Genomic DNA, 13,809 nt, shown 5'->3' on the forward strand with positions numbered 1-13,809 from the left:
GTATAGATATAAAATATCGCAACCATGAACACAGGTCCTGCTACACATTAACATTATTTTGCATGAAAAATGTTTGACGGAAGACAAGCAAAAACATTTTTTTATAGCTGCTTATGGGCCTTTTGTGATGCCAAGACTGCTCTCTACATCTTCCTTATAAATGAGACTTCCCCTGCTATTTTCTCCATTTAAAAAAAACCAACCCGATACTTAATTTACCATTTGATCAGAGTTTAGTGTTCAGTCTGCATTTCCTGCAGGTAGAAAACCTACAGATTTGTTTTCAAGTCATCTCTCTATTGTTAGAGTACCAATTGACCAGAGAGGAAACAAGGTAAGGACACATCTATAGAGGAGGAAAAGTTTTTCCTATTCAAAAAGCAAAAAGAGGCAAACAAACAAGAAATCAGCAACATAATACAGCTTGTTTGAGATGGTCAATACCAGAGAAATAAAAGAAAAAACAAGGTCTCCCACAGAGAAGAGCATTCTTTTCCTTTCCTTAAAAAATTAAGAAATAAACAACAGTATATTGGTCAAGTATTTCCATCTCTTTGCAATTCCTGATCTTTCTGTCAGGCTGTAACCTTTATGCTGATGAATCTAGGCTTTTAGTATAGAGCTCCCACTGAGTACAGCTTGAAAAGCTGCTCTAATGATCATCTACTGACCTCCTCAGTAGGTATGTTCCCACCTACATTCCCTTATGCCAACATCGGCGCTCGTAACACAGCAGTGGTCCGGTTCGGTAGCTAGAACAGTAAAACCCCATACAAATCACAATCAATCATTCAACATATTTCTTCTCATTTACGCATTTCAACCAGCTTCTATAGGTGTCAGGTGGGTGCCAGTACAGCCCACGTAAAGCACAGGACCTCCCCTCTCAACAGCATACTGCTTTTTTGTACCCTCAGACTGCAAGCCCAGTCAGAGTGGCTGCCTCTTCTCCTTCTTTTAGAAGCTCTCACTGTCACCAACTAAGAAGTTCCTCCCTCCAAGGCAGTTAACCAGGGTGTAGGGTAAGAGCAGGCACCTGTGCAGCCTATGAACCTGTTGCTGTCTCTCAATGACAAAGCCTAAAGTAAGAAGAGACATAACTGGGAAAGTTATTTCTGAAATGTGTTTTGGAACACTTAATGGTTAAGAAAATAATTTACCTATGTTCTTTTATCTTTTGCTTTGTAATAAGTTCTGGGCCACAAATCATATCTTTTGTGCAATATTTAACAAATTTAAAGAGTAATCTACAACCAGGGCTCACAGCACTGTGGTATTAAGAAAGCTGTTTGCTTTGAAACAGCTGTCTTTTTTCATACTAGCCAGAACAGCAGCTTGCAACCTGTATGGTTTGAGACTGTTTTTCTGGAAGGCTGAAACTGGCACAAAAAAGATCTTAAAAGTTTTCCATCTCAGCATAAGAATCAAGCAGGTACATCCAAAGGATTTTTACAACAGAAACTTTGTTCTTCAGTAAGAAGCATGCCTATCTCATGAACTGGAAAAAGAAAAGCTGTGACACAGCAGACTGGAGAAACACAAATTGCTCCTAGTACATAAAATTCAAAGCCAAAAATTTGTATTCCCACTCCCTAAATCCCTAATCTTATAAGCAGCCAACTCTGTGTGGGGCAGTTTTAAATGCTTACAGAAGCATCATCAGGAACAATCCATCAACATTTTTACAGCTGCCTTTCTGCCATGCAGAAAGGACATAACAGTAATTTTATTCATGAACAAAAGCAACTTAGAAACCCTTATTGTGGACTTCTATGGCAGGGAAAATATTCCTATTATATTGCAAAGAAAGCAACAACAAGTTTATCTGAGCGTATGAAGGGAACTCTTCTATACAGGGGTGAAACTGCATGTACCCCAATTCTCTCTCATGTTTTCTTCAGACGTCTGTTACTTTACTGTTTCAAATACACATTAAATCAAATATTCTATTCGTCAAAAGCCTTGAGAATTCATAGTTGTTTTTTCAGTACCTAGACAAGGCCCAGTTTTAACAGCTCAACAAGGAACGCTGTCACTGCAACACCCATTGTGTGTCACTTTTAGCAGTGCACTCCTGCTCACGCTCCCTTCCCTCTCAGCGGTCTGGCAAGGGATGGTACTAAACTGCAGATCCCCTGTGATGCCCCTATGAGGAACACAAAGCGCACAAACCTCAAAGTCTCCCAAGTCAAGGTTCCACTCCACCAGAATGTAGCCCCAGCATGGGTCCCTTTGGGCTAAGGCATCGCCTTACAGAGGTCTAAAAACCTCCCCCAAGGGCTTACAGAATGCAGAAGAGAAGGGAGACAGCATATGGAGCAGGCAGGGTGCCCCAGGGAACTGGAAAGAGGCGATAAGCGTAAGAAGGGTTAAAAGAAAACTCCCAGTCCTTTCTGTCAAGACCCTGACTCTGAAGAGCCAGTGCCAGTATGACCCTCCCATGTCAATTACCAAAAGTGATGGGGAATAAATAAATAAATAATTTCACAGACAGATAAAGTACTCACATATGTATTTTATATGTGTGTAATGTTATGCATAGATCTGCAATTTAAAATGCCATGTAAATAAAGTAAAAAACAAAATACCACCTCATCAGTAATTCTTGGAAGAAGCCAATTTAAGGCAGAGTAAGACATTGGTTTTCTTTTCATCCAAGCACTACAACATATTTGCACACTGAGTGCTTTTCATATATTAAGAAATACTGACTGCAGTAAGCTACTATTCATTAAGTCTTCTATGCACAGGAAACTCACAATATATTCTTTAGAAGAATAATTCCCTTTCTTCTTTTTAGTTTTTAAAGCTAGCCACTGATAAGTATGATTTCCTGAGATAAATGGCCTTTAAGTTAGATGACATGGAGAAGAACACAGAAGAGTTCTATTTCTTTACAAAGGCAATGCACAACCCCTGGCACCTATACAGCTAATCCTGTTCCTAGAAGGGTTACATTCATGTAATAATTCTGTCCTGCTAAAAACTGGGCTGTCCCTAACCAGGGCTATTTAGCACACAGGCTTCAACATAACGAAGGCTGTAACTTTATAGGGAGTTGGAGCCGTCTGCAGGACCGTGAGCGGTGCATTCCTGAAACTCTCCTATACCAGAGTAATGTCAACAGAAAAGGCTGAGTGGTGATGTAATGTCTGAGGGCATGCCAGAGTCAAGACACTTTTTGTTTGATTCACAGGGTACAAGTTATTTCTCCCCACCCCCGCCTTTTTTAAAATCGGGTAACAAGCAGTTGATTTTACAGCCACAAGCGGTATAGAGCCTCACAGTGAAAAAAGGAATGAGCTGATAGCATTCATCACTGTTGACACAGGCAACAATTCTTGAGCAACAAAAGCTTTTGGTCTATTTTAGTTTGGAGGGGTTTTTGTGGTTTTTTTTTTTTTTTTTTTTTTTGCGGGGGGTGTGGTGTGTTTGTTGTTTTTTTGTTGTTTTTTTTTTCTGCTGCCCATTACCATGGCCTCTGAGGCTCCTACACTTAAAAATGCATTAAACCTGAAGCCCTTTCGTACCTCCCATATCCTCAGATCCAATAAGATAATTTCCACATTAGTCTAGCAACTAAAAATCCTTAGGATTTAAACATTTCCCAAATTCTAATGCTGACAAGAAGAATGGAAACTCCCCCAGCACCTTGACGCTACTTGAGATTCTCACACATTTTATGATTTGTATGTAAACAAATACTTGTGCACACAAGGGTAAAGCCAGTGGGAGTTGGGTGTATAAATAAACTGCCTTCAAAATTTTGGGCCTGGATGCTTGTACCAAAAAGATGGATGGATTATGCTCTCACATAAATCTCTACAGCCAATAGAGGGAGTGGGCCGCTGAGAGTCACGCTTGATCCATCTAGTCTATCTTATCCTTCTTCCCTTTCACAGCTGTATGACTCAAGTGAGCTCCCGGATAACGCAAACGGCATACAATTTTGAACGCGTTTATCTACCAACATCAGAGCTCTCCTACGAAGAAAAGAAAAATCAGTGGCATGTGAATGAGGTCATTACAGTCATGACATGGACAAAAGACAGAGTTCTGAGAGGAGCAAATGAAGGCAATTATAAGTGGGTGCAAGTAAAACACCAGCTAAATATTGCCTCTCAAGCTTTGGTAATTGTAAAAAACAAGAAAGGTCTAACTATGGCATTTCTAGGAAAGATGCTTGCATATACTGTTTGCTGATTTTCAAATCAGATCCACAAGGACTAAGGCAATCATGCTTTTGGAGGAAAACAACAGTTTGCAAGGACACAAAAAAAGCAAAGCTGTTCATCCAGCAAGAGCTCTGTCACTTAGCCTGTGCTACAACCCACACACCCAAAATACCTGCAACAACTCAAAACCATCTAAGCACTTCAGAATGTGTTCCGTTAAACTTAAAAAAAAAAATATTAGGGTTAACAGGTGAACCTTTCTGAGTTTTGTTCCTTAAAGCATTAATGGTATTTCATTCTTTGTTAGGAGCTTTCCATCTACTTGCATCACAGATGCTCCAATAAAACGACGTGGTACGCAGATCACTGCACACCTGCAGGGAGCAGGCTCCCCTCTAGAGTGACAAGTCAGGAGTTCTGGATTCAAAGTCCTGGATTGAGTACCTGTCACAATCTGTGGGCGCTGAAAAGACAATACTGAGAAGAGATCAGTAGACAGAGCCTAACTGCCATCAACAGCCAAACCAATCAAACTGTTCCCCAACCAGTAGTCTGTGTTTTATTTGTGCAAAGAAATTATATTAATTTAACATGCATACTTTGTCAAAGAAAGAACAGCACATCTGCTTGTTATGGGAGCTTACATATTTAATTTCTTAAAATATAAGGGTGATCTCTAAGAGAGCTTCCAAGTTGTGTGTTTGCAGCTCAGAATTCTGTTCATTTTTGCCGTATTAGAATCCAACAGCTCCATACAGAACAACGTGTTATTTACCTTCTCTGTAGATTTTCACCACTGTGTTGCCAAAGGCAAGTACTAAGATACTAACAGTTGTGGGTTTTTAAACACCGATGATCATGATTTACAGGAAGATTCCCTGTGAGGAAACCATTTTCCATGTACAAACTCCATAGAAAGATTAGCAAAGGCCATAGTTCTGGAGGTGCTGAGTCTCACAGTGCCAAAAGGCCACCTCTCCATCTCTCACCCACCCTCTGATCCTTTCCTTATACTGCATCCAAACACGGGCCTGAGCCCTTGGAGTGTCAATATAAGTCATTAACACAGAAAAAGAAGTAAATGCTGCTGCCAGGTTGGGAAGCTGAATCAGTGAAAGGTCATGCATCACCTCTGCTGGATAAGAAAGGCCTCCACATTTCAGCAGTTCACTTTTTCTTTTTTTCAATGTATCTGCATTCTAAGCATTGAGGAGTTAAGGATAGCCCTTTCTTGTTAGGGTTAAAATACAGAATTGAAATGCAACTTTATCAGATGAACTAACTGTGCAGACAACACATAATAGTTTTTGAACACAGAAGAGTTATACTTCTGTATTAGTAGGCTCTATATGAAGTATTAAAACCCAACTATTTAAGACAGCTTAAAAGACGGAAAAAAGACTGAGTCGTCAGTTTAATAAAGATGAAAAGAAAAATCGAAGACAGAGAAAATAAGAGGTGCAATGAGAGAAAATCTCGGAAGAAGCCTTTCTACCACAAGTGCCACTCAAAATTTGAACACAACTTTCTTATCCTTAGATCCCTTCAAATGAGCCATAGCCCACACAAACTTTTGATCCTACAAGGAAATACAAGCAAGGAATTCTATGAAGCTCACTTTGCATGGAGCTTGGATGAAACACATTCTTTACTAAGACAAAGGACTACAATATTAAATAGGAGAGGGGGCTGGAACCAGATTAAATTGGAAACAGATTTATTTCTTTTTTTGGTGAATTCTGATTTGTGCATGACGTCTTGTATACATTATTTCATACTCACAAAACTCACCAAAAAGCAAAAGCATACTAGTTGTACAGAAGGGCAAAACTCAAAAAACATTGTAATTTTTTTTTATTCGTCTTCTGTATCTTTAAATAGGTTCCAACTCTAACCTTCTTTTTTAGATACACCTGAAATCGGAAGTGGGTTCTCTGTAAAAAGCAGTCCCTAAGGAGTATCGATAGTGTCGACAGCCTTAGTCATCTGAACTTGAGCAGTATGGACAGTTTCAGACACACACAACTGGACCACATGTGGGCATTTTCTGCAACTTTATTATCTTCTTTCCTTCCAGTTAGAGGATGGGTACAAGCGGGTATCTAACTGTCAAATTCCACATCTCTCTAATATTCCATATTAAACTTCATCTTCCCTATTAGCTTCTTATAGCAGTTATAAGGGAATATAAATGTCTTTTGCTCTGATTTCCAACTGGTTAGTAGCATTATGTGCTGCTACTTATATGAACAGAAAGTCCACCAAGCCAAAAGAGTATCAAGTTTTTAAAAAAATGTAGGCCTCTGAAGCCTATCAACCTTGCATGGAACAGCCATATTCTTCTCATTAAAATAACACCATACCCATAATAAAATGGCTTAGAAAGCACAACAACCGGCACTAAGGCTTTTATCTAGATCTTCAGCAACAGATGAGAAGCTAAACTATACGCCAGAGTGTACACAGGTCTACTCTGACTTCCAGAGAATAAATGAGTGTCATCTTTAGGCTGACTAAATAATGGACCAAAAATCATCAGCAGTTTTCTTCTTCAACAATACATGTGTTTGCCCATTGTTTATAGTAAACCATTCTTTTTTTCAGATGGTTTCATTATTGCATTTTCACACTCCTTCTGCCAAAAACTATGTAAAACTCAGGAACACTGCTCAAGTTCAGTGATGTAAATGTATTTCCTACTTGCAATCTGAAAGAAGCTCAACTCTGCCTCCTGCAGCAGCAGCAATAGAATTAATGACCAAATTCTGACTGCAGGAATTTTACTGATGACAGCAAAGAATTTTCAGATCTTAGTTCTATACTATCGTGGCTTGAAAATACGTTTTTTTTGTCCTTAGTGTTAGTGGATATTAAATACAGCTGGCCAAGGACAATATCCAACTCTAGAATCACACAAACTGTTGTTAGTCACTTTACGTGTGACCTATTTCTTTGTGATTAGTCGTAGGGACAGAATCCTGTCTCAGTGAAGTAAGAAGTATTCCTTCCTAACCACCTGCCATTACCACTTACAGAACACTGAACTATAAAGACCTATGATGTGATCCAGTAGTATAGTATTAAAGGAGAGACATTATAATTTGAAATAAGAATCAATAACTCTATAAATCACACTATTTATGTTTTGTGGGATTCCCTCTACTGGACTCAGTACCAATATTGAAACGAAAGGAAGATGCTTCCTTAGCATATGTAGATAATACTGTCTACTCATGGTTCTAAAATCATATTAATTGGACCTAAAAAGCCCCTCCAAATGTTTTTCTTGTGAATATCACCTTCCAAGTAAGTATCAAACAAGAAGTAAAATTTATCATGTGCTTTGGTATACGTTTTTCTTTTTTCAGAGCTTTTGTTGCAAAACAGTTCTGAGGTAAGCCTACATGCATCCTGCCTCCTGTTTTAATTCGTGAATCAGGAAAAAAAAAAAAAAAAAAAAAGCCTTGCAGAGGTGTTTTCCATCACTCATGGGCACTCTGGAGACTCAGGACACACATTGCTTGCTTATTACCTGATCACGATCACCTGCAAAACAGCAACTCTTCATGGTACATGAGTTGAAGTACCCTTGGTTGTCAAACTGGAAGACAGGCAGCCGGCAGTGGATGTCGTAGAGGACAGGGGGAAGGCGCCGACGCAGTGCCAGCAGCTGGGTTCCATTGCTGTTGAACCGGACACTCATGGCACTCTGAAGGGAGAGGTTTCCACCATAGCGGAGCAGTGAACTGGGAAGACAGAGGAAACAAGTGAGATGGGCCATGCATATGAACTTAACTACTTAAAGACAGAACTTTGAGTCATTTCAAACAAACAAGCCCAGTAAACCTTAATCTTATTTAGTTTCTGCTTCAAAGCATCAATTCCTGAACAAACTTGATTCAAAACCTGAATAACAAACTATCAAAATGCTAAGACTATAAATTGTTCAGAAGAGTAAAGTTAAACACTGCGAGTAGTTTTGTTAATGACAAATACATTTCCTGCATAAAAGCAAAGTCTCACAGGGTAGCCTTAGCCTTAAAAAGGCTGTTGTAATTCTGGGATGTCTGCATTTGAGACTGACCCTCCCAGCACTCAGCTCTTTTTGTTCGGCTGGTGCCTGACTCCAGCCAGCCCAAACCTTTTTTCCCCCCCGGTCTGGCACCGGATGGCATTTTCTCTGATTGTAGACACTATGACCATTATTTCACTTCTGCTTCTATTTACATTTCTACAGGGCATCAGAGAAGGTTTGAACTCTACAATCAGTTCCAGCTGTCTTAAATAAAAGGCCATCTTACTAACAAGTTATTACAAGAAATGCTAAAATAAGTCACTTAGATAATCTCAAACTTGCTTCATCTAAAAATATTGCCAAGTAGGCAAGACAATTATGCTACCACATGATACTATTACCTAAAACTCTCACATGGTTGAATTAGCTAGTTTCCTTGTCCCATATAAGGCTATATCATCAGAGCTGGAGTATTTGTATCAGTTCTTATTGACATATACAAGACAAAAACAAAGGGTCACAAGTTTCCAGGCTCTCTCTTTAAAACAATAACAGAATATGGAATTTATTCCATCCAGGAACCTAAAGATAACCACAGCATACCTGAAATTCAACTTGCATTGTATGGGCTTTCTGTTTTTTTCAAAGACTTAATTCAATCCCTGCACTTGAAAAGATTGTGTGTATGGGAAGGCAGACAAGGAAGACATTTTATCCCTTTTTTGTTCAGTGAACACTGAAACCTCCTTAAGCAGTAGCACAGCTTGACCTTTTGTTAACAGGTTTTGAGCAATCGCCATCAAATCTTGTTAAAAGCTATGACTTTTATGCACCTTCTGGACTAGAGAAGGCCTGCCAGCACAGAATTTGCAGATTCTAGAGGGAAGTTTATTCATAGATTTTAATGCATTTTACTTTCTGCTGTAGTCCTCTGCCCCAACATTTGTGAAAAATGAGTCACTCCACATGGATGGGAAGCCACATTCCATGCAGGTTGAAGCACGCATCATTACATGAGATACTGTAAAGTTAAATAACTATTGCTCCTAAGCCAGAATTAAAGAAAACCAAAAACAAAATAGAAGACTCCACATAATGAATGGACTAGAAGTACACTGTTGTCACACATATGCACTTTGCGAACTGAACAGTCAAAGCCAGGGCACCACAAAGGAACCAGACGTCACATTTTCAAGGCCAAATAATTAGACCTTCAAGCTGAGCATCAAAACTTCTAAATGCCTGTATCAGCACAAAGAATCCTGCTCTCTCATGTGCGTGTGCATTCTCCTCCTGCTAGGCAAAACTGCTGCACTTCTCTTAATAGCATTTATGTTTTTTAATAAAAACATGAGAAAATTTAATACTAGAAACTGTAACCTTAGAGACGAGGATTTAGGATCCCCCTCATCAGCCCTAGTTTCTGTTCAAGATTGATAAAGTACTCAGCCAGCTCAAAATACTCAGTCAGGCATTAAAAAAAAAAAAAAACAAAACCAACAACCAAACACAAACAAACCCAAAACACACAGACAACTTTTGTCTTTCCCCTCCCCCTTTCCCAATAGGTTTGTGTAAGCCAAAAAAATTTTCTATAGAAGTTTCCATTTCCTTAAAAAAAAAAACCAAAAAAGCCCAAAAAAACCCACCACACCACAAAAATTAAACAAGCAAAAAAAACCCCCAAACAAACCAAAAATCAACCTAAACCCCAGACCAAAAATCAGGCAGAAGAAATAAACCCAGATGTTTTTGGCTAAGAAAGGTCAATTTTTCTATAAAAATATACAAATTCTGCACCATGGACAAGAACACCATAACATATATACACCAACCAGACTTCCTGTTAAGGTGCAGCCACCGCTGAACAAAGACTACGCCCCTCTCCTCGCTACCAGTTCTCCTCCTCAATCTAAAATGCAACCTGGAATTCTCCCCTGTCTACAAGCGAGCGAGCCTACCAGATGCCCCATCCTTTCAAATCTTCAAGCAAAGTTTCCATGGTTACTATTATTATGCCCTGTTTGAAATATTTTGAGATTATATTTTATAGTAATAGTAGTGTAGTATTAAAGTAGCTTCCATTCTGCTAACAGATGTTTTCATTAAGCTCCTATAGCAGTCAAAGCTATCAAAGAAAACACCTCTTGGAGTTGAATTCTGTATTGTGTTTCAGTAACCTCAGTGTAACAGAGCTCTAAAAGAATATTTTACTTCAGAAATTATGATCATATACACACATAAGAAGTCTAGAATTAAGGAGCTGCACAGTTATGATCCCTCAAAAGATCCACAGCTTTGCCTCCCTCATACCCTCATTCCACACAATTCAGCCACACATGTAATGGAAATACAGTTTGTGCTGCAGCTCCTTGAACGTTCGTCTCAAAGGAAAAAGAAAAAAAAAAAATAAACAAAACACCATGCCCACCAACCCAAACCCCACACTAGTAAAAAAGGCAGTGGGCTAAGTTTAGCTGATAGAGAAAGAAATGCTAAAAAAGCCACTTGCCATTTATATAGAAGAGCAACATGCCAATGACTTTCCTCGCTTGCCTCAATTCTGTCCCCAAAAACCAGACTCAAGAGCTCCAAGCGCAGCACTTTGCTGCACTAATCACAAGACAGTGGTCTTCTGTTTTCCCCACCCCGCTGTGTCCTGCTTGCTTCCTCTCTGCCTCTTTGAAAGGGCTTGTTAAATTAACTGCACAGTGTTTTCATTTAACAAGCTATGAAAAGAGCAGCAGGTAGTCAGGTGGGGATGAAGAAAGACAAACTGACACCAAAACTCCCAAGCATCCATTTCCTGACCCAAACAGAAGAGAAATATTTGTGCTCTCTCTGCTCCTGCAAGACAACGTCTGAGAGATATGGTCAGAAATATGATGCAGGGGGTATCGAGGGGGTGCAACTCATGGCTCCATCTTGGTGGAAAAGCTAGGAACCTAGCTCACAGAGGAGACAAAGGATTTGAGAAACCTCTCTCTCTGTGCCTCCTACTGCAGGCAGTGCATGTGGTAGCAGTATTTAGAACTAAGGAATCCCAAGACTTCGCTAATTTCCATTATAAAATTTAGTTGCTTATAGAACAACCATGCTGGCTTTAGGAAAAAAAATAATAATTGCTCAAGATGTCTTCCACAGTATTCCATCTCCAAAAAAATTGCAGGAAAAAAGCAGTCAGTCATCTCCAAGAAAGAAGTTGGGGGAAGTTACATTATTTTTTTACAGTATTAAACCAGTACTAATTCTGATTAGTACTAAAGAGGATGTCTGTATCAAGAAGCTCTAAAGATCTTCAAACTAATCAGAACTAGAGCTTTTGTTCTTTTTCTTTTATTGGGGTGGGTAGGAAAGAGGTAGGGGAGAGCTGTGTTTAAGCACGTTCAGTGCCCAAATGACTGTCTCCGCTTTCCCAGTTGCATCATGGTGGTGTTCTATACCTTTAGTCAGTGCTACTTTTGTATTTTTTCCACACAGGATTACGTGGAGCAGTGTAGACATGCTTGGATAAGTTGCTCATGTTAGAACTGCCACTTCTCCCTGCTCCTTATTACGTGCTCCAGCAAAAGAATTTCAGAGGCAACACCTTATTGCAGTTACTAAAAGTTTACTGATGCATCAGACTAATAGCAATACTCCCCTCTTGAAGACACAGACCGTGACAGCTAGTGAGAAATCCGAAGAAAATCCTAAAAGGGCACCTCTGAACAAGATGGGTGCCCTTTCTGCCAGAGGCATTATCTTTATGAATCCAGACCCAGTCTACTCTGGGATTTAGTCTGCTTCCAAATTTGGCTCACCCAGCCAGCTGCGGAATGCTGATGCTGCCTACCAGCTCTGGAAGCAATAGAGACATGTGCACTTCTGAGTTTTTTAAAAAAGTCATCTTGTATGATTAAGGGAAATATTTAGTCCACAGATGGAACATTACAATCCAAACACACGTGCTGGAGCTAAAGGGAGGCTGAGGAGGGAGAGAATGGACAGTTATGCGCAATATGGTCATTTCCGTAGTTGGATATGCTGCACACAGGCAGCACTCAAGTGTTAACTAAATACCAGCTCAGCCAAACAATGGAAGGCTTTCAATCCAAGAGTAGCACTGCTAAAGTAAATAAATCCTGTTCTACTGGCAGCTAGTGGGGTGAGGGAAGAAGTAGTCTCGCTGCACTCAGAATCTGCAGGAAAAGTCTATACCTGAAACATGCATTTCCCTCTCCTCCTCTCTCTCTTTTTCTAAACAAAGAAGTTGTTTCATCCCTTTTTGAAAAGTCAACTGCCTGAGTGGTAACATAAGCTTAACTCAGGCTATTCAAAAGTTAGCTTGGCAACAGACAGTGGCCATTAAAACTGAGAGAAGATCAGTGTCTTGGTAGAAATAAAATAAAAACAGGAAGCATGACAGCATTAAATAGAACCATTAAATAAAACCATTGAATAGCTTCTCTTGATAAGCTACAAATCTGACAACGAACTGCAGTACAGACACTGTTCTTGGGAAATGAGTGTCATTTAAGAGGGCGAAGGAAGGAAGGAAGGGAGAAAGTGTTGATATCATAAACAGCAGTGTGTGAAACTAACTTAATGAAAGAATGACCTTAAAAGGAAAAAATGAACTGAATGCTTGTAACTAATACACACCATTGCATACAACCGTGTTTGTCAGCATTTCTGTAACCACAAAATTGAGGAACTTCTAACTGTGCAAAAAGAACTGGAATGAAACTTGGCAAAAAGAACATTGGTCTGGAAAACTGCAGAAAGGTTTGGGGTTTTATTTGGAAGAAAGTTATTCTGTGCTATTCTGTGTTATTGTGTGTGTAAACACACACAATTCTTAGTTAGTTTGGAGCAAATACTTAAAAAGAGCCAAGTTAACCAATAATAGAAAAGCAAGCATGGGATAATTAACATTCAAACTTTTTTTTTTTTTTTTTAAGTAGATTACAAGTCTCACAGAAATCTCAAGAGAGTTTCTTTGAAAAGCAGGTAAGTCGAGTCAAAGTGTATGGAGTTTCCCCATATGTATTCAGAAGTGTTAACAAATGTGAAGGAAGTCCATCAGTGTTTTAAGATTAAAAAGGTACACAAGCCATACTCAGGATTTTATTATTTCTCAGTAACATGCTCATTTTTCTAAATTCTGTCATCACTATTTCTGATTATCTCACTACCTTTACAAGAACTCTCTTCAAGAACTACATCCCCTGGAATCCTTAACAGGAAGTAAGAGGTATTTGCTTGGACTTTAAAGAATAACCAACAAAAAGAAAAGCTGTGTATTGTCTGCAAAACTAAAAACCTTTGCTTTCCTTCAGAAAGAAGATACAAGTAAAATCAACTGCATCCACCAACACTGGAAAAGTAGGGAATTCAGGGTGAAGATTCTGCACGTTCAGCTCTTTACCGTTAGGGTCAAGAACATGGAGATTAGTATAAAAAGGAATCCCCCATCATTAATAAACTTTGATGCATGACAAGCTCTAAGGCGAAGAAAAGCTTCACCTTTCCCCCCAGAACCAGCAAGGCAATAATTTATTAATTTTTATTTTTTAATAAGAGAGATTCTTATCTGATAACTTCTCTGACTTCAGAATCTGGAGCCTTAAGAATGTC

At 39.2% G+C, this 13,809-nt stretch overlaps 1 protein-coding gene across 1 annotated transcript in view; it reads right to left on the bottom strand.

Annotated features, from left to right (window-relative positions):
* Positions 1-13,809, bottom strand: part of DCAF5 (DDB1 and CUL4 associated factor 5) — a 75,618-nt gene that overhangs the window by 27,302 nt on the left and 34,507 nt on the right. Inside the window, exon 6 of the mRNA XM_054197900.1 lies at positions 7,708-7,921. Within this exon, the coding sequence (XP_054053875.1) occupies positions 7,708-7,921 (214 nt within the window). The remainder of the gene's footprint in view (positions 1-7,707; positions 7,922-13,809) is intronic.

Source organism: Rissa tridactyla, chromosome 4 (genome assembly GCF_028500815.1).
Source record: "Rissa tridactyla isolate bRisTri1 chromosome 4, bRisTri1.patW.cur.20221130, whole genome shotgun sequence".
Taxonomy (NCBI): domain Eukaryota; kingdom Metazoa; phylum Chordata; class Aves; order Charadriiformes; family Laridae; genus Rissa; species Rissa tridactyla.